The 19,966-nt window shown below is 40.6% G+C and overlaps 1 protein-coding gene across 4 annotated transcripts in view; it reads left to right on the forward strand.

Annotated features, from left to right (window-relative positions):
• Positions 1-456: 456 nt before the first annotated feature.
• lpar1 (lysophosphatidic acid receptor 1) overlaps positions 457-19,966 on the forward strand; it is a 31,747-nt gene continuing 12,237 nt past the window's right edge. For 2 of the 4 annotated variants that reach the window (XM_041058887.1, XM_041058890.1), the window contains exons 1-2: positions 457-885; positions 15,918-16,673. In XM_041058887.1, the coding sequence (XP_040914821.1) occupies positions 15,935-16,673 (739 nt within the window). In that variant the 5' untranslated portion in view covers positions 457-885; positions 15,918-15,934. Of the gene's footprint in view, positions 886-10,155; positions 10,278-15,805; positions 15,824-15,917; positions 16,674-19,966 lie in introns of those variants that run through there. The other 2 variants (XM_041058888.1, XM_041058889.1) reach the window with 2 other exon arrangements.

Raw genomic sequence — 19,966 nt, forward strand, 5'->3', positions numbered from 1 at the left:
CCACCCCTCTCTCCCTTCCTGTCTCTCTCTTAACAAGTTACTGAAAAAAAAATGTGTTTCCAATTAGGTGCTGAGGGAAAAACTCTCAATTCTCCGAACACTACAAGAAATGTCTTCAGCAACACGGCACTTACATGCTATATATTTTCATAAACCAAGTGGGAAAGTGATAACAAAGCTTCACCTGTCATGTAAAAAGAAAAAGGCCCACAGCTTTATAATTCGCAGTTAACTCATAGTTTTGGTTTAAGTGAAATTCAACTTTTGCAGAATACAAACCAAATACGTTGCTACTCTTTATTTAATTGGACATTTTTTTGCAGTGTGTGTGTGTGTGTGTGTGTGTGTGTGTGAGAGAGAGAGAGAGAGAGAGAGAGAGAGAGAGAGAGAGAGACAGAGTGACGTCATGTGCAGACAAAGGTCCTCTCCTGAGGAGTGTGTGTGGCAGTCGGTCGGTCGGCCAGTGAGTGAGTGAGGGAGAGAGAGAGAGAGAGAAAGAGAGAGAGGGGAGCCTTGTGGAGCAGCCGCGCCAGCGCTAAGAGGCACGGGGACGCAGCAGAGCATCAGGGCGTCTTCATCTGGGAAAAAGAAAAAAGAAAAATAAAACAACAACAACAACAAAAAACAGCGACATACTGGTGGGAAACAATCGGTGGACATATAGCTTTACTGCACAGACATAAAATGAAAGGGTTACCTGGCTGTATATTGGATTTGGAGTCTTGCCTTACACCGCTGCGACTTTGACACAACAGCTGCGCAGGCTGAGTCTCTAAGAGTCGTTTGTTGGGAGGAATTTCGGGCACCACGGATCTAACTTGATTTGGACATCCAGGGAGTAAGCTTAACTACCTACCTACTGCTCTCACTGGAAAAGAAAACTTTGTAAGTATTTACTTTCCTACCCTGCTCACTGATCGAATCCTTATACATTACAATTTGATCCATATAAAAAAGTTTCTTTTTCCTTTGGATTACTTTAGCGCGTCCTCTTATGAATGCGAGATGTGGGCATCTTTATATAATCAAAGTATACCTGCCACGTAGACGTGGCGAGAAAGCATTAGGTTCAGATAAAGGCTTTGATGGCATTAGCAGATGCCTGAATCCGCTGAGCGCACCGTTATTTCGATAGGAGACGCTCGGTTGTGCGCCTATAGAGGCTGAGAACGAGGACGCGGCGGGATTGAAGGACATGTTGCGCCAGAGTTGGGCTCTTTATCAAACTCTGGGATTGGAACAATATTTGTGGAAGGGAGTGAGCGAAAAAGAAAAAAAAAACAACAAGCGGGCGTTGGGTCTGAGAGTAAAAGTCTGACATCTGTCTTGATTTTCCACGCTGATCTGCATTCAAAGAATGTGTTTGGATTTTTTTTTTTTTTAAGTTCTCTTCATTGAATCTCCCAAATGTTGCCCCCCGTCCTCTGCTGTGTAAAAACAACTTACCCAGCGTCCAGCATGAGTTATCCAAGAGGAAACACGTGTGTTGTCATTTTCAGTACTTACTAAAACACGATGCGCAGGCCAGCAGCATACTGATAGTCCTCACACATTACTGGTGGTGTTGGCATCTTCCCAAAGTATACGCCTTGATGCTGTCTCCTACCGGGAGGGGTCAATACACCGCACTGTGTCCTGCCACTCCGGCCATGAAATGCAACAGCAGTTTCATGAACTAACTGAACTTCTCACTGAACTGTGTTTAAGATGTGACACTGGCAAAAGTAGATGTGTGGTTTGGTCCTTGATCAGAAATTCTAGATGTGTGATTCTGAGTCAAGGTTAACCTAGCCTTCACTGAGCATGCAGATAAATAAAATAAAAACCAAAACGTAATTTGATGTGTCTCAATAATTGGCAACAATATTTATCACATCTAACATCAGTTAGCTTATCATCCTTTTATCTGGGATGACTGGTCCCTACCTCTAGTTCAAGTTCTGGTCAGGTGCTTTCTGTTGTTTATGAATGATCAGAGCCATGATCAATCATGCAAACAGGTGATGATTCTTTTTTTTTTTTTAGTCTCCTCAAAGGTGCATACAAAGAGAATTATCTCCAGTGGAGTTTAGCCTGCCCAGAAAAGTGCAGTAATCAAATGCATCGCTGTAAAGTTTATGGAGTGGTGTGAATGAAACCGAAACTGTGCATTATGGATAAGAAAAAAGTCTTGTGCAGTTCAGGAAGTGGATTCAGAGGCCACAAAAGCTCCGATTGGCTCTTGTGGGGTGCATGGTGACTCTTTCCGAAGAACCACATCTTAAAAGCCATTTTTTTCCTTTTCTGCCTAACTAGTGATGCTCATCGAAGCCATCCAACATTTTTGCTCCAAATCAGAATACCTCAATTACCGCTGACCAGGCTGTAGTGAAACGTGTTATTTGTGCCCACAGAGGAGAATTTCTAATCTCTCTGGAGGCTCTTAACATTTCATTCAGAGCAGGCCAGTTCAAAAGTTTCATTTGACCAACAACGTAATGCGGTAGAATGGAACTAACAGTCTGATCACTACAGAATTTGTTGTGTGTGTTTGTCGCCTTCATTTATACGCCTCCTAGAAGATTTCACACAGGCGGTGCAGAAGTGAAGCTTGGGTAAAGTTCCCATCAGCTTCTCTGCACCCTCACTATGTAGAGTCAGCAGTGACAGACTGCAACACAGGGAACTGATCACTCAAAATTGTGATTTAAAAAAAAAAAACACTGGAACAATTATTGCTAGAATATTACAGTTATATGGTCTTTTCTTTATTGCCACCCACAGGAAAAAATGTCATCCTTGTTTGCAAACACAAAACAAGCGAACAAACACAAATGTTGCTCTGAATCTTCATTATCCCCACAGGATTGTTGGTGATCTTTTTGTAGTCTGTTTTTAACTGACTGTAAAAGGTCTACTGTAAAAAAAAAAAAAAGCCATCCTCACTCTTTTGATGTCACCTAATTAATCCTGGGTTCAAATGGTAAGCTTTTGGGTGTGCTTGTGTGTGTGTGTCTGTGTGTTTGTGTATTCACAACAGAGAGCGAGAACACTGTTTACCTACCACCCACAGCCACAAACCTCAGGGGGTTTTTGATGCTATAGGGGAGTGTGAGGAGCATTTACACTTCTGTAGATAGATTAGGTCTGTGACTTTCACACCATTTGAATTATGGAATCCACGTTCTTAGAATAATGTTTCTTTAAAGACTTACTTTAATTTTTTTTTCCCTAAATGAGTCTCATTTGCTGACTTTTTTTGTGGTGTAAATTAGAACTTTTGAACGATTTAAATTTTAGAGCCTATTTTCATCTGACTACATTCCACTATGGAATCAAATGTATATTGGCTATGAAATAGGCTGAGACACACCTCCAGATACAGCTGGAGGTGGGGTGGGGTAACTAGAACAAAGGGTCTTCTGGAAATAAGACATTTACCCTTTCCACTTTGGACTTGAAGAATTATAATTACTCTTGGTTGGGAAATTCCTCAGATGGGGGCAATGGGGCTGAACCAAGGCCAGTTTTGTTGTTTATAGATAAACCTTTCTTTATCAATCACAGTCTCCTTTATCTTTAAATTTAGCCATGGGATTTCTCAGTAGATAATCAAACCATGTCACCATGGATATGACACAGCAGCGCTCCAATTATGAGAACAGGATAGTTCTCAAGAGCTTAGTGGTTTCCTTAGTAACCAGGGGAGCAACGCAGACTATCAGTCCATAAAGTTCTGATTGATAGATTTTATCCAAAAACTAATCCACAACTTAAAACTAAAAAGAAAATTTGCAGGGGTAAGTTAATGCGTCTGACTTGTGGCCTTACTGTTCAAACTAAACAAAACTCCCACAGCAAAGTCTCATCGTCTCCCATGAAGACGCTTGTTTTATGTTTCCCTACGTGAGCTCTGACAGCCATCAAAAGAGAGAGTCCTTGAAACATCTGTGTTGTGATTGCTGAAAGCACAATTTCTCCTCCCCCCTTGTCTAAGGACTCGCATTCCACCCATTCCTCCTCCCAACTTCCAGATCGCTTCCACATTCATGCAGGTAACAGAGTCACATTTTCTAAGCTGTTATGGCAGAAATAAAATTCTTTCAAGTTCATGTGAACAAGGAAATTAGAATTCTCGCTGTTCAAACAGCTTTAAAAATCTCACAGATGCAACAAATGATAGAAATAGTTGTGTAATCTCTATTATTTCTTGTGCTCTTTACATTAATACACATGCTTGTTTTGTGGGGCTTCTCAGTACAACCATTGCCTTCTGTGGGGACTGTTACATTTCCTCTTCAATGCCTGTGCCAGCTCATTTGAGTCTGTGGACCACAGACCACTACCTCTTCTTCAAGTGCAGATCATGAGTTGATAATCACACTGATGCCCTCAAAATGTGATGCACTGCAATGCAACATCTCCATGCACCTCTGCGATTGATCATCCTTTCGGTGTGCAGTGAGAAGTGTTTGCTGGCATTAGGTCACAGTCAAAACCAGTAATGGACAGACCTAAAAAAAAACCCAAACCAACTTGTCTGTAACTGCCCCACTAATGTCTGACATTTTTTGTTTACATCATAGTAAAGACATCATGTTCTGTGAAATCAGATACCTCTGGGTGGTCGGCAGCAGCTATTGTGAGGCTGTCCTCATTTTTGTTTTCAGTAATTCGGCTTGGAAGGTTCACCCTTGCACTCTTTAGACTGAACACATAAGGAAAAGATGAAGCGGTGTAAAAAAAAAAATCGATTCACTTAGAACTGGACTTCTTTCAACTTAAGCTGCTTTGAACACTATAAAAAACAGGTGGATAAAACATGAGGTTCCCAGAGTGCACACACAGTCCACAAATGCTTCAAACCTATTGGAATCAATTAGAAAATACAAACCTCCTCTGCTAAAGTGCATCCTGTGCAATCACAGCCTAAAGAGACCAGAGCAGAGCACACATTGTTGTACCAGGAGACTGAAAGGTTAAAAACATGCTTAAATAGTTATTGTGTATAGTGCTGAGACATTCACACATTCATATGTACCTATTAAAATGGCTCAGTGGGTGGGAATAGTGGCCATTTCCATCTTGATTTTTTTTTTGTTTTGTTAAGTATTACTCAAATATTTGTACTTGAGTATCTGTGTATAGGTATAAAGTGTATGCAAGTAACATGTGGCACAAAAGTGGAGTTTAATTTCTACCACTTAGTCTATTATTTCTCTGTCGGGACCAGCTTGGAGTGTATTATCACATGTATATCATGGCCATTTGCCACCAAACTGTTTGAGGTTTCCTGCTGAATGATTTCATTGGTGGCCCTGACAAATCTCATGATAAAGTACTGCGGTTCCTTCTGGCTGTCAGTCCAAAGTTGGTTGACTGATTTTAATGGATGGTTTTGGCAGACAGCCTCTAAACCTATCTGTTCTAGCATTTGTGTTCACCAGCTATGACAGTGGGGTTGGTATTGTTTTCACCTTGTGTGTGTGTGTGTGTGTGTGTGTGTGGGTGTGTGGGTGTGTGGGTGTGGGTGTGTGATCATGGCAAAATGAAGTCCCGACTGTAGCAGGAAAGTTTTGAGTACTTTGGCAGGTGTTTATGAGTCTAAGATTCTGTCATCATGATAGCGTCACAACCGTGCAACAGACACGTGTGTATTTTACAGGTGTATAGTTGAGATCAAAATGAAGGCCGAGTTCCAAGATGGTTGTATGCTCTGCAAGGAAATACAAAAAGAAAAAAAATTCTCTTCAAACCCCCTATCTGTCATTTCACTGTCAGCTAATGTATAAATAAACAGTGGTTTTGACAGGAAGCTGTCTTTGCTAGTTTGACCACATTACTGCCATTATGTGTGTGTGTGTGTGTAATTTTTAATATTTTACAGTATTTTAAAAATAACATCTTTTAAATGAGGTCACTGTGAGTTACAAGGGAAGCAACTGCAACATACTGTTTGTATGTTGCAGTAGTTACATCCCCCGTTACGGATTACATCTGGTGCTGCATATCTCCCTGTCCAGGTTGCTTTATTTCATTAATCCTTAGAGAATGTGCAGGAGAGTTGTTGGCAGCCAGTCATGGCAGCTTTGAATGCCCTGCAGGACAACACGTGCAAATGCATTTAACATATCCAGATGGCTCAGAGAAATGGAGGAAGACGCCGAGACAAAAGAAGAAGATGAGAAGGAAATAAAACAGAAAGAAAAGAAAAAGCAGGCGTGCACATGCTGTTTCTGCAATTGAGCACCATACTGTACTGTACACAGCACTGTAGCACTGTAGACACATATACAGCAAGCATGCTAGAAAGCTACCCTGAAAGTTCATGTAAAAGTAGATGAATCCATGAAACACTTTTTGAAGAATTCTGACAGTTGTTTTTTTGTTCAGTTAAAATGACCAAACCAGGGTTTACTATAGAGCGTCTTTACTGTGTAACGTCCCAGAGATTCTCTTAGCAAATATGTTCAGCAGTGGACCTCCAAATTTCCACCTATTGACGAAGTAGGTAAAGAAATATAGAGACTACATACGCCTGCAAGTTAGAAAAAAGGATATTGGTCAGAGTGACCAAGTGTTCTAATCAGCTGATGGTCACACTGTGAGCTAGACGTCTATGAGGCACATGCAGTCAGACCGCGATGTTTAAAATTTCGAGAGCACAAGCCACGCGCAGCCTCAGTGGTGCAACACCAGACACTTGTGCTGGCAGGCATTAGACCACATCAGCTGGTGAAAAAACCCTCTTGCCTCCATGCCCCCGAACCCTTTGTTCCTCAAGTTTTAATTCTGTTTTGTGTGTATCTGTGGGAGTTAAAACCATGTAAAGGGTGTCTCAAGTCAGTCAAGGGAAAAACAAAAAGAGGAACCAAAATCTGCAAGAATGAGAAAACTATTTTTGTACGCAGAAATAAATTCTTGACTAAAGTATTTCTGGATACTGTATCTCACACTTTAAGTAATGTTCTAAATGATGTTCTCATCTCAATAAGAAGATCAGAGAAAAATCAATGTGATGTATTTATATTGGCTTCTAAAATCTTTAAACTCTTTTGGTAGAGACTTTCCTTAACATGTATTTAACTAGTTTTTTCAGTCATATAATCTCTTGAGTCATCAAAAGCAAGAACTGAATCCATTTTAAATCAATTCTACACCACAGTTAAGTGTTTCTGTCGTATCTAGTCCCTAAGCCTGGTCTGATGACTATTTCCTTGTGTTGTCTTTCATGTTTGACTCATGTCTTATTTTGAAATCTGTCTCTGCCTGTTTAGTTCTAGATTCACTTCCTGCCCTCTGGTGTTTTCCCTCCAATTCTGATTACATGTTCCTCCTTTATGGTTTTCACCTGTGTTTAATTGTTCTTCCCGCCCCCTAGTCTATTTAAGTCTTGCCTGCCCCTTTGTCTGTCCCAGATCGTCTTAGTCTGTAGTGTCAAGGGTTCCGGCATTTGTTTCCTTGTGTTACTCCTTGTGTTTTTGACCCAGTTTGTTCTCCTCCCTGACAGTTTCTCTGTAACTCCTGTCCTCCAAAGTGCAATGCCAGTAAAGCTTGCTTGCTTGCTTGCTTTTTGTCTTCAGTCTCCAGCAAGTGAAACATGCTCAGTTGGACTGAGGTCAGGTGACTGGGTTGGCTGGTTAAGAACATTCCAGTGCTTGGCCATAAAAGCTCCTTGGTTGTCTTGTCTGTGTGCTAAAGGGCCACAGGTACTTTATGAAGACCCTTGACCTAAAATTAAAGCTAAAATTCAGGACTTTAAAGTCAGAATCTCAGTTTAATTTCAAATGCAATGAGCTGAAATAGAGTCAAAACAGCAGAAAATGTGCCACTTTCCAAATATTTACAGACTGCATTGGTCATAAGACTACCTGACTGTGTCCTTGGGTTTGCTATTTGCTTAGTCAGGGATTTTAGATTATGAGTGATAAATATGAAACATTGATTTTATTTTATTTTTTTATTTTATTTATTTTTGTTGGAAGAGGTCTTATTCATATTGTACACAAACCTTGCAGAATACGTATGTCCGTGCCACATGCTAGCAGTTGTTTTCATTCAGAGCTCATTATTAGCATTAGCGATTTTGACGAGTGACATTCCAGAGCGTTCAGAGATGAATTTGAAGAAGGCTTTTGAGTCAGGCCCTGAAATCTCTGCAGACCGCACTGACGCAACTCCATATTGCATCTGAGCTCCAGTGATGTAATCTGTGGAATCTGTCTCCAATAGTGTGATTTCATTAGAGCACGGCTGAACACACCCAACAATAAACTGCAGAGAGACCTGACACATATGGCAGAGGCTGTTTAGCTGTTTATCCAGTCCTTGTTATTAAATAGTTGGTTCTCATTACCAAACTGTAAATGCACCAAAGTAACTGTCATCTACAGCATCTTTCTGTGTCAAAAACGCATCAAGTTCCCCCAATTCCTCTTGTCTTGCGTCACACTGCGGCTTTTCTTTCTAAAAACCCCTAAACAACAGCCACACTTCAAGCAGGTACAGTTCAAGTTATGATTTTCAGTTCCTTGATTTCAGGTATTTCCCTTACTTTCTGCATTTCAAGTGTGGGTTACGTTTGTGTGTTGGTATATGTGTGCATGTTCATGTGTGAAAGTAAAAGAGTCTCATATTTCAGAAAGTAAATTTGTGTAACACAGTCCTTTGCTGACTATTTTTATTCTATATCCAACAGCTGATGCATTTCTAAAATTCCCAGGAAACGCTGCAAAAACCACTTCGCCCTGAAATTACACTGAATGAGGTGAAAACCAGTCACAATGATCTCTCCCTTTTTATAGGAGACAACCATATACCATGGTTTGACTGACCATGTGTTTACAAGTGCAAATAGAGCACTAGATACAAAAAAAACTGTGAGACACTCATTAAAATATTCCTCTAAGCCACTGCTTGTTCAGAAAAGCTGCACAAATGCCACTAAGTTGAGGTGTGAAGTGACATATGTGTACACACGTGTGTTTGTGTCATAAAGCTTAAACTGGTCTAAACTACATTTCTTAGGGCTTTTCAAGGATTAATTTCATGGTTATATATATATTTTTTTCTTGTTCCTGACATTCAGCCTGAAAACCTGCAGTACCAAAACATGTGGAACAGATCATAGCAGAAAGACCTTAAAGCAAAGAAGCTTATTAGGTGGACATTTGCAAAATGAAAGAGTGTTGTTCGCTGCTCCGCAGATAATAACCCCTGAGTTGGATTTCGGTTGTCACTAGGCTTTCCCAAGCTATGATCCCTGGAAGAATTTATAGTCAAATTAAAATGGTTTTTATATGTTATTTATGATTCTGGCTGTTATTTTGAAATAAAACATTGCTTTCAGTGGCTTTGGACTAACCAGAAGCCACTGTGAAAGCCACTCAGCCTGTCTCTACAGAGCTGTGTGTAATTTAGCAGCAACAAGTTAACTCCTTCTCCCTGGGAAATAAAACATTATTTTGTCAGGGTACGGCCAAGAGTAAATACTGTAGAAGCGCTTCTGTTGGTGGTGTGATGGTGTTTGTGTGAGGTACAGAAATCTTTTTTCTTTACAGTTCAGGTCACTTGATGGTTACTTGTCTTTTGCTTTTTCTACAATAATATTCCAGACAGATTCCTTATTTTACCCTAATCTGTTCTATTCTGTTCTTAGCCATCAAATTTAATGACTGAACATGTGTCAGTTTGCGACTTCATGTGCTGCGATGGAAGCACTTAGGTGTTTGGAGGGATATCATCCACTGACAAGCCTTGAATCATCCTGTCACGGCTGCAGTCCCACATGACTCAATCCAGCCCTTGTCCTAAGCTCTGCCGGTCCACAGTAACTGTTTGAGAGTATGTGTCAGTGTGAGGGTGTGTGTGTGGAGTTTGTGTGCACTTGCCCATGATGTTAAAGAATGAAAGCCTATATGTGTGTGTGTGTGTGTGTGTGTGTGTGTTTGTCTGTACTCTGGGTTGTAGAAGTCCTGTTTCTCCGCTTTCTGGGGTGGGAGAATGGAAACAATGGGCACATTGTGCGGAGAGTTGGCAAAGAGGAGAAGGGGAGGTGGTGGAGAAGGAGGAGGTGGAGTGAGGTGGGGAAGAGAGGAGGAGACAGGAGGGGAAAGCTGAGGAAAAGAGAGATGACAGAAGATGAAAAGGGAGAGCGCATGTGGAGTAAAGTTGGGGTGAGAGGAGTAACAAAGCAGGAGAAATAGAGGAAAGAGAATCATGGGTCAGTGTGGAAGAGGAAAAATGGATGGAAGACAGAAATAGGTGAGGTAGAGAGGAGCAACACCATAAAGAGAAAGGTAAGGAGGAGTGGTAATAGAGCAGAGAAGAGAAATCAGATGAAAAGATGAAAGGAATAAGAAAAAAGTTGGAAATCACCAATGTGGAAAGGAGACTGTGAAGGGAAGAAGAAGAAAGAGGTGGAAGAAGTATGGAAAGTTAAGTCTTCTTAGTTTCACGTGTCATACATGAGGTATCCTTGCTGCCATAACACTGCCAAGTAGGAATTTGTGGATCACACTAACACTCATGTGAAATCTTATAATACCTTGTCTGCAACAGAACCGATGCAAAGAAAATCAGGCTTTTTAAGCAGAGTTAATAGCCCTGACACCTCCAAACAAATGGCAAACCTTGATCTAGGACTGTCACCTAGACCTGGCCACCTCAAAAACTCATTCATCACAGTCTGTGCAGCACAACTCAGTTTTACACCATTAAAAATCAATGATCTTGGCCCAGATGTGTACAGTGGAATTGTTATGCAATATGAAAATGTATGCATGATGTTATAACTGTAAGCACTCTTTGATGTTTTGTGACTTTTTATGATAATGAATAAGTCTCTCAAAGCTATAAACCACAGATCCAGTAATTCAGTCTGTAATGCCATGCTGATGAACTGCAGTTCAGCTCCATTTCCTGCATAATAAAACATTTTTCATCTGAACATTAACATCCAGCTGAGCTTCATATGGTAATTATTTTCCAAAGAGTTCAAAGTTCCAAAGCCAGGAGATATATCATTTTCTCCATAAAAGGAAAATCATAGATTCATCATGACAATATCCTGTGAAACTGCACACCAGCGTGATGGCCTTGAGTGCTTTCATTTAGCAGAAAAATCGATCTGTGAACAAAAATAGTTCCAGTAAGACTGAGTTGTGTAGAATCAGTATCTTATCAGTTCCAGAGAAGGGAGGAAAAACGTTATCCTTGGAAAATTTTGTAGGATGTGTCCGAACTTACCTTTTAATTATCCATCTTTGTGAGTAATTCCCTGTGGAGTAAGTGTCAGTATAGACATTAGATGTGATGTACACTAATGCAGACTAAACACTCTCTGGCTGTAGGAGTAACTTGTCAAACCTGAAGTTCCTCGTAAAGCTTTATTCCTCTCAAGACTGTACAAGCAAAAGCAAAGCGAAAGCAAGACTGGATGATGAAATGTTTAGAGACTGGGAACAGACTTGGCTTTGTTAAAGTTTATCTAACTGGACTGGAATAAGTCAGTTTATCTCAGTAGGTGTTAGAGCAATGATAAGAAAACACAAAGGGCACACAGACCCAGAGTACATTCACTCCTAAACATATTTTCCTAAAACAAGTCACATTTATTTTTATTTAAATTTAAAGTGGCAGTGACCATAAACTATGTTGTGATAGTCGGAGTGATAGGACATGGTCTGCTGAGGAACGTTTATTGTCATGGTCACAGCAATAACCGTATGATTACCTGCAGGGAACGACTGGAGGTCATGGGTAGTAAATAGGAAGCGAATATGGGTCTCCTTTGCAATAGCCTTTGACCTTCTACAATAAAATCACACCGTTTCCTCCTTTGTTCCCGTCATAATTACTACGGCCGCTTAAAGTCTTCGTAGCTTGAATATACTGTATGTTGTTTTGGGGTGAAACAAGTGTCTCTGTTGTTTTTCTTGGGAGGACAGTCTCAGATGTTTGATGTTCTTGTCGATCCGTTCGTGCACCTGTCTAACCATCTCTTGCCACCTTTCAACAAATCTTCCGATCAGAGTCAAAGCTTCATATGGACATTTCTGTAGCCTCTTTTGCACCACTGTTAAAATCTATTTAACAAGATGGATTGTCACCACATGAATCCATTCCATTTAGGGCACTCCAGCTTTCCTAAATCCAAAATGAGAAGTGACACTTTCATTTATCTAACTCCATCTTCTCCATGAATATTGTGCTTCCAAGCAGCTACAAGTGGAGCTTGGACGTTTGGTCTTGTTGAATCTCTGAGGGCCTGTAGATATATCTCATCCTGCTTGTATCATTTAATGTTTATTTCATAGTATATTAAGGTTTGTGTGTTTGCTCATTAACTCATAACGTGTGTATGAATGTAAAAGTGAAGAGAGCAGAGAACACAAAAATTGCTGAGCGTGTGTGTGTTAATTAGCTGTGTGTAATGAATATACTGATGCGGCCCTGGTGCTGATGTGTGTGAGTTATGACCTCATTTGTGTGGATTCCAGGGTGGTCCTTTCATGGCCCGTTAGACACTTACACACACACACACAGAGAGAGAGAGAGAAAACACACTTTCTTCTCTCTCTCCACACAGCCTGACTTTGTCACACATTAATAACAAGCATGAAGAGAGCGCGTCAACACACACTCAGGCACAGCGAGCATTTTGTTCTCAATCTTTAACACCCAGGGTTCAAGACATTGTACAAACACACACACACACACACACACACACTAAAATGCTTTAACAACATAGTAATATGTTCTCTTTTATATACACACCCAGGTGCAGGAACACAGAAATCCAAAATCCCCTCATTCTGTGTCCTCTTTCTTGCTCAATTTTTCCCTTTTACAAGACCCACCCACCGGCTGTTGCAAGCAAACACACACACACACACACACACACACACACACACACAATGACAGGATCTCCCTCTGCAGGCTCCAAGAGTCTGATGAAAGTGTCGGGAATGTGTACTGAGAGGCCACTGACACTTCCTCCACTTTCTAGTACTGATGACTCGCCTCAGGCATCTAATGCCCCGGTGACTGCTCCCTCCAGACGTTTAATGGCCATAAACCGCAGATGACAAGCAGAATCAATGGGCTTTCATCTGCTGCGGTAGCTGTCGTAGAGGCTGCCTCACCGTGGATTTATCCTGCATTAGTGTTGCTGCTGTCACTCAGCTGCTCCCTTTACTGCTTCTAATGGCTGACTAAACAGGAGGAATAATCACAGCAAACAAAACCTGCGTCAGTACATATGCTCACTTGACTATTGTTTAAACATATTCTTTAAATTAGGCTTAATATTTTGAGTGGTCTTTAAAGTTAAAAAAAAAAAAAAGATGGACTCATAACTCGGAAACTCTGCTCATAAATCAAATATAAACACACACTAAAACATGTAATGAAAAAACAGGGCCCTATTAAAATGATTGCTGGCCGGTGTTTATTTTGTGACGTGTCTCACAGACATAGATGTGCAGAAATTAAGCAGATGCATCCGGCTTGTCTGATGCAGTGCAGTATTAACAGTAATTCAATATAGCTAATAGAATGTACCATTGCTGTTTCGGTGAATTAAATAACATTTAGAGTCACTCCAAGCACACATGGCTGCAGATGGAGCTCTTATCGGGCCACCTCAGGAAATTTGAGATATAAACAGAGTCCAGAAAACCGTTTATTTAATTGATTAGAACTTCCTTTATGCTATTATTGACCTAATACACACCCGTTTTGGCTGAGGAATATAAGGATATGGTACACTGCCAACATTCTGAGCCAGCCTACTGTATACTTGATGGGCAGTGTTGCTTTTGGCTTGGATTACTATTCAAAATGGGCTAAATATAGAATTTACAACACGGTGTGCTGTGGAACAAAAGCACAGTGAGGAACTGAATTATGGGTTACAGCTATTCGCAAAACTAACCATCTACATTATGTAACATGTCTTGTAAATTACAGCTATCAAAACAGTATATTTTAGCAAAGAGATTTAGTGCTCCTTTGCTGTTAAGGTGCAGGGGTTGAAAAATATTTCTGGCAATCTTCAGCTTTCATACAGTAGCTTTCAACACTGCCTCATTTCCCCTGGAGTATCCCTTATTTTTCATGTGAATTTTTGAGAGGTGAAGGTTGTGATCGTTTTCCCAACATTGCAGATTAGTCCAAGAGAAAAAAAAAGAAAAGAAAATATCCTTCATGTTTGCAGTTCAGTTTTGGCAGAGTGGGGATTGTATCTGTGTCACTGCAGAGCTAACAGAAGGTTTAAAGGATTGGAACAGTCATATTAGAAGGTAAATCAAAAGAGAAGGATTTCCACAAAAACACTGGCCTTTGACCCAGAACTTCTAATACCAGTTCTTTCATTCCTCGACCCTCTTGTTTCTTCAGTTGCTTCCCCCCCTTCTCTCTCTTTGTCTCTGGATGACTTACACACACACACAGACACACACAATACACTCTAGCCCCGAGGTCCTGTTTCCGGTCTGGGGTGTATGAGAGAGACCAACCAGCAACCATCTGTGTGGGACTGGAGCTTATTACACACACACAGTTTTCCTGTGAGCATTGTTTGTGTGCGTGAGTTGAGTCTTCAGCATCATGTTGCTGCTTAGTTTTCTTAGTTTCCTCCGATAAATTTTGTTTTTTTTAAAGCAGGAACACTTGTAAAACTTGGCCAGATGGAAAAAACATGTTTTTAAGTTCATATCACACGGCGCACAGATACATAAACACACACAGACACACTGCTGCTCACACATGGCAAGAAAGCTTGCAGGCACACAAAACACACCACCTTTGTGTAGGGTTGCTGTAAACTGACCTGTACACAATACAGGTTTTGTTTCTAACCATCGTTTTTAGACCTTTTGCTCTTATAAAGCTGCTGTTCCTGTCTTAATGATTGCTGCTCAGAGCACCAAACACATATACACACACACACACGCACAAATGACTAATGAACAAGTTGAGTCTAAATCCAAAGCGGATTTTTGTTTTTCCATGTTTCAGAAACAGGCTTAAGTCCACATGTTTCCTAAAGCACTGCTTTGTGTTGAACATTATGAAAGAAGAGTGTGTGTGTTTTCCTGAAACAGAGATTAACTCATGTGTAAAGGATAAAACAGAACATGTGCTCATGACAGGTAACACGGAGGCCACACTGTTTAGGATAGCCAGGTTTGGTTTTGAGTTTACTAAATACTACTTATTAAATAGGAGCTTAAGTACACTTTTTGCCATATAATGACAAAATTTGTCATTGCTAAATGTTTCAATTATCATTTTTAATGAGTTACCTTTAAATAATAAATGCAAAGGCACCAACATGCTTATACACATACACACACACACACACACACACACACACACACACACACACACACACACACACACACAGAGTAAAGATCACCTTCACTGATATTGGTACAATTCCTAAGAAAACCCCAAAGCATCACAGTAAGCTTGACCCTTTTGGGTAGATTTTGAGCCAATCTCTTTGGGTTTTGGGTTTCATTTACACAATAATAGAATCAGATTGAAATTCCCATTTATGGCTGTATGCCAAGCTCTTTGACTGAACTACCTGGTATTTAATTCTGGTCAGATCTTGTAAACATCACAAGTTTGACTCATACAGTATGATTCAGTTGAGGAAAACAAGAAGGTGAGACCGACGGAATCTGGATTTTTCTTTGTATTTTTATGTGGGTGTTGTTTTGAGACGATAAGCAGTGATGCAGATCAGTGCACTTAAATAATAAACCCTGCTTTTTATATAAAATCTCCAGTGTCCCTCCATTTGCCAACAGATTACAGGAAGAACACTGCTCTTGTGAGAGAAACACCTTTTTTAATGAAAATGCAAAAAAACCCTCACATAAATCTTTCAGATCTTTTTTTTAATGTTGTATATTTTCTCCTTTCAGAAAGCACCACTACCACCATGGATGAGGAACAGTGCTACTACAATGAGACCATCGCCTTCTTCTACAACCGCAGTGGCAAGTACCTTGCTACTGACTGGAACACCGTCAGCAGGCTGGTGATGGGGCTGGGCATCACCGTGTGCATCTTCATCATGCTCGCCAACCTTCTGGTGATGATCGCCATCTACGTCAACAGGAGATTCCACTTCCCCATCTACTACCTGATGGCCAACCTGGCAGCTGCTGACTTCTTTGCTGGACTGGCCTACTTCTACTTGATGTTCAACACGGGACCGAACACGAGGCGGCTGACTGTTTCGACGTGGCTGCTACGCCAAGGCCTGATTGATACCAGCCTGACGGCGTCTGTGGCCAACTTGCTGGCCATCGCCATCGAGCGCCACATCACCGTGTTCCGCATGCAGCTACACACTCGTATGAGCAACCGCCGTGTTGTAGTGGTGATTGTCATAATCTGGACCATGTCCATAGTCATGGGGGCCATCCCGAGCGTGGGCTGGAACTGTATCTGTAGTATTAGAACTTGTTCCAATATGGCACCGCTGTACAGCAACTCCTACCTGGTCTTCTGGGCAGTGTTTAACCTGGTGACTTTTGTTGTCATGGTGACACTGTATGCCCACATCTTTGTGTATGTGCGGCAGAGGACCATGAGGATGTCACGGCACAGTTCTGGACCACGACGCAACCGAGATACCATGATGTCTCTGCTGAAAACCGTGGTGATTGTGTTGGGTAAGGAAGAGATGTAATGTGTTCTACCTATCTATCTTGCAGTCTTGCTATCAAGCTATCTCTATCTTGCTTTTTACTGCAGTTTAGTTATCTATCAGCTACATTTATACTGCATCTGTCTCTGTCTAGAAACTAAAAGTTGGGTGTCTGAGCAACAGCAACCATGAAACATGCATTACGTGAAAGGGGCGTCTTTGCTTTTTCTTCTGGTTGATGTTTCACACCCACTGTTCATTGAGAGAGTTTTAGAAATGTCAGGAGAACCATTTCAGACATATTTTCCCCCTATTTAATATAAAGTAATTATACTAGTTTCCAGAAAATGTAAGAACATATCAAGAACAGGACATAAGCTATCTTGACATTGTGGCTATGAGTTTTCTACCCAACCGCTGCAAACACGTCTTTGATTCTTTCTAAATGAGTAACCCATCTATCTGTGAAGCAGTGAGTGTGTGCTGAAGTCATCAGCAGCAACAGAACAATGAATCTGTTGATGGGTCCGAGCACTGTGTCTGCCTAGCACGACTGTAAGCCTCATATAAATCACCTCAGCCAACCCTGTTTCCTAGAAACTACATCGATTTGCTGTGATTCTGCATGAAACGTTTATGTTGAAGGCCTGTTCAGCTGACATGGATATGGTCTGATAATATATTTATTAATGAAGGCACCATTGCGTTTCAGTAATGTTTAATTATACTGGTGCCAAAAAGGCACATATAAGTAAGGAAGACAGTTGTTTCTCTTGCATAGGTAGAAATGATCTGAAGACTGCTGTGAAACCATTTTCTTTATCTTTTATTTGTTTATAAGAAAATGGAAATAGAGATTGAAAACATGTCCGCGACTGCAAGTTCTCAGTCTTGAAATAGACCTAATTTGGTGGAAAATCACTTGAAGAGCATTTAGGAAAGGTTTAGAGGAAGGAGAGAGCAAACCCTTACAGGCTTGGTCATGGCTTTACACTTCACTACACTGTATAAACATTATTATCTGATATCAGCTCAACTCAAGCTTATAACTGGGAAAACGAATTCTCACCGGCCCCCCTTTCGACTTGCATCTTTTTTGGAGCTCCAACACTTTTCCTTGCCTATGCCAAGAAGTGTGAAATATTCACAGCTAGTTCACAAGTTTTAATAATCCATAATTATCCTTAAATTGTAATTTTGTTTTTTTCTTATTTTTGTCCGTTAAAATATTAATGTAGTGCCATGGCTCTCCTCTTATAAATCAGCGCCTGTTTTAACTTTTAGCTGAGCTGAGTGTGCAGTCTGACAGTTTTACGTCTGAGCATTCAGTAGAGATATGTTTCTCACTTTGCAAGTCTCCAGGCCTCTTCAGTGGTATGTAATGAATTGCTGCTTCTTCGATTTTTTTTACATGGACTGAGCAAAGCACAGTAGCAGACTAACTTGAGAGTGTGAACTGTGGGAAAAGGACTTCTTAGTGTCTGGAAGCAGGATGTGTTGGTCCTAGACAAAACATACCAAAGGATTCCATGTGATTTGTCTCCTATGTGCTGTGTTATCTCATCCTGTTGCTTCTGTTGTCTTTACTCCACACTTAATTCAAAGCAGTGGACAGCAGAATGCGCTCTGTAAAAGTGAAAAAAAGTATATTTTTTTTCTGCTTCCACTGTATTTTTCCAATGTATTAGAGTTGAGTGAAAATTTGGAAGGCTGTTTCTGTCTTGTTGAAGTTAATCTTCCATCTGCCCCTACAGAGAAAAGTCTCATACCAAAACAGCAGACGGTTCCTCAGAAATTAAACCACACACATCACACTCTGTCTTGCAATATTAGAGTTTCGCAATATTAGGTTCAACCAGTAAAAGGTCTGGCTCAGGGTCAGTGACATGACAATCAAAGCTTATAAATCATTTACAGAAGTTTTACAGAAAGAGTTTAGCTCACTACTGTGATTAAAAGAAAGTCGATAGATGTTTTGTAAATTCACTGCAAGTGGAGTTCATGATTAGGCTAAGCTATAAAGGCTAGTTAAGGCATTGTTTGCCTTCGGTAAGAACGGCTTTACTATACTTATGACAGTCCAACAAATCTCACTATTATTAATTTGAATCATTATTGTTTCAAATTCCTGAACAAATCACATTTGTTTCTTTTTATTAATGCCAGGCCCACACTGGGAAAGTTAGGTCTTTTGAGTGAGGGTGTGATGTGTTTTGGTTCAGTCTGGAATCCACTGCTGTTTCTGAATGAGGTCATTTTTAGGGGCTAAGGAGGATATTAAATACCACATTTTTTTGTTGAACTGATGGAAGGGAGGTACTGGCCTGTTTCAATTGGATATGCAGTACAATCACTTACTCACATCTCTTGGACACTTCTTTCCCATTGCGTGTAGAAGAATCCTTCTTTGCCTGTTCCTGTGTCCCCTCTGGCCAATGTAAAACAAATAAGGTCAAAAGACATTCAGTTTCGAGACAAGTTGCCATTGAGTTCTGGGTTTTGATTGTGTTCGTCTTCTTAGGGGAAGGTTATGATGAGTTCAGCCTTTGCTGTTTGACCAGAAAGTAAATCCCACTGCAAAACTCTTTCCAGATTTTCCCATCTGTTGACCAGATGATAATAATTGTTCCCCTGCTGCCTACTGTCCTCTCCACTTGTCCCTCTCAGGATGCTGTAAAACCAGCTATGGGTGATTTCTTCTCAGAAGGACAGGATTAGGTGCGGGCAAAAAAAACAAAACAAAGTTGGTTACACAAACTTTCACATATGCACCCATTCACAAGCACATATATGTACACACATAGTCTGTCTCATATTCACATGAATCCCAAGGCTTAGGCTTATAAAGAGCAGTGGGACAAAAGGTTGGCTCCATTCACATAAGCTCGGATGGGAAAATGAAACCAGAATCTGGCTTCTACTTTATATGCTTTGCCAAAGATAACTGAGATAGGGGGGATACACACACACACATGAAAATAACATTAATACACACACATGCAAATAGATATATAAAACATCCTTCCTGTGCTTTAAAGACATCCTATAGAGTGTTTGACCACTTGTAACAGTATATTTCAGTTCTACAAGGGAAAAGGGTTCAACGATGAGGACAAGCTCATTATGTTACAAAAAAACAGTGAGCCGAAACCTACACAATAACCAAATCTAGTGAAGTGACTCTGATCTGATGCAGAGAGGTCTGTTATCTATGACGTCAGGTCACAGACAGCCTTGCTAGCTTTCAGCCACTTGTGCCTCTCTGCTGAAAAAAAAAAAGTTTGAATGACACCAACAGAGATTCTCTTCATCACTCTT

This window comes from Toxotes jaculatrix, chromosome 16 (genome assembly GCF_017976425.1).
Source record: "Toxotes jaculatrix isolate fToxJac2 chromosome 16, fToxJac2.pri, whole genome shotgun sequence".
In the NCBI taxonomy this organism is placed as follows: Eukaryota; Metazoa; Chordata; class Actinopteri; family Toxotidae; genus Toxotes; species Toxotes jaculatrix.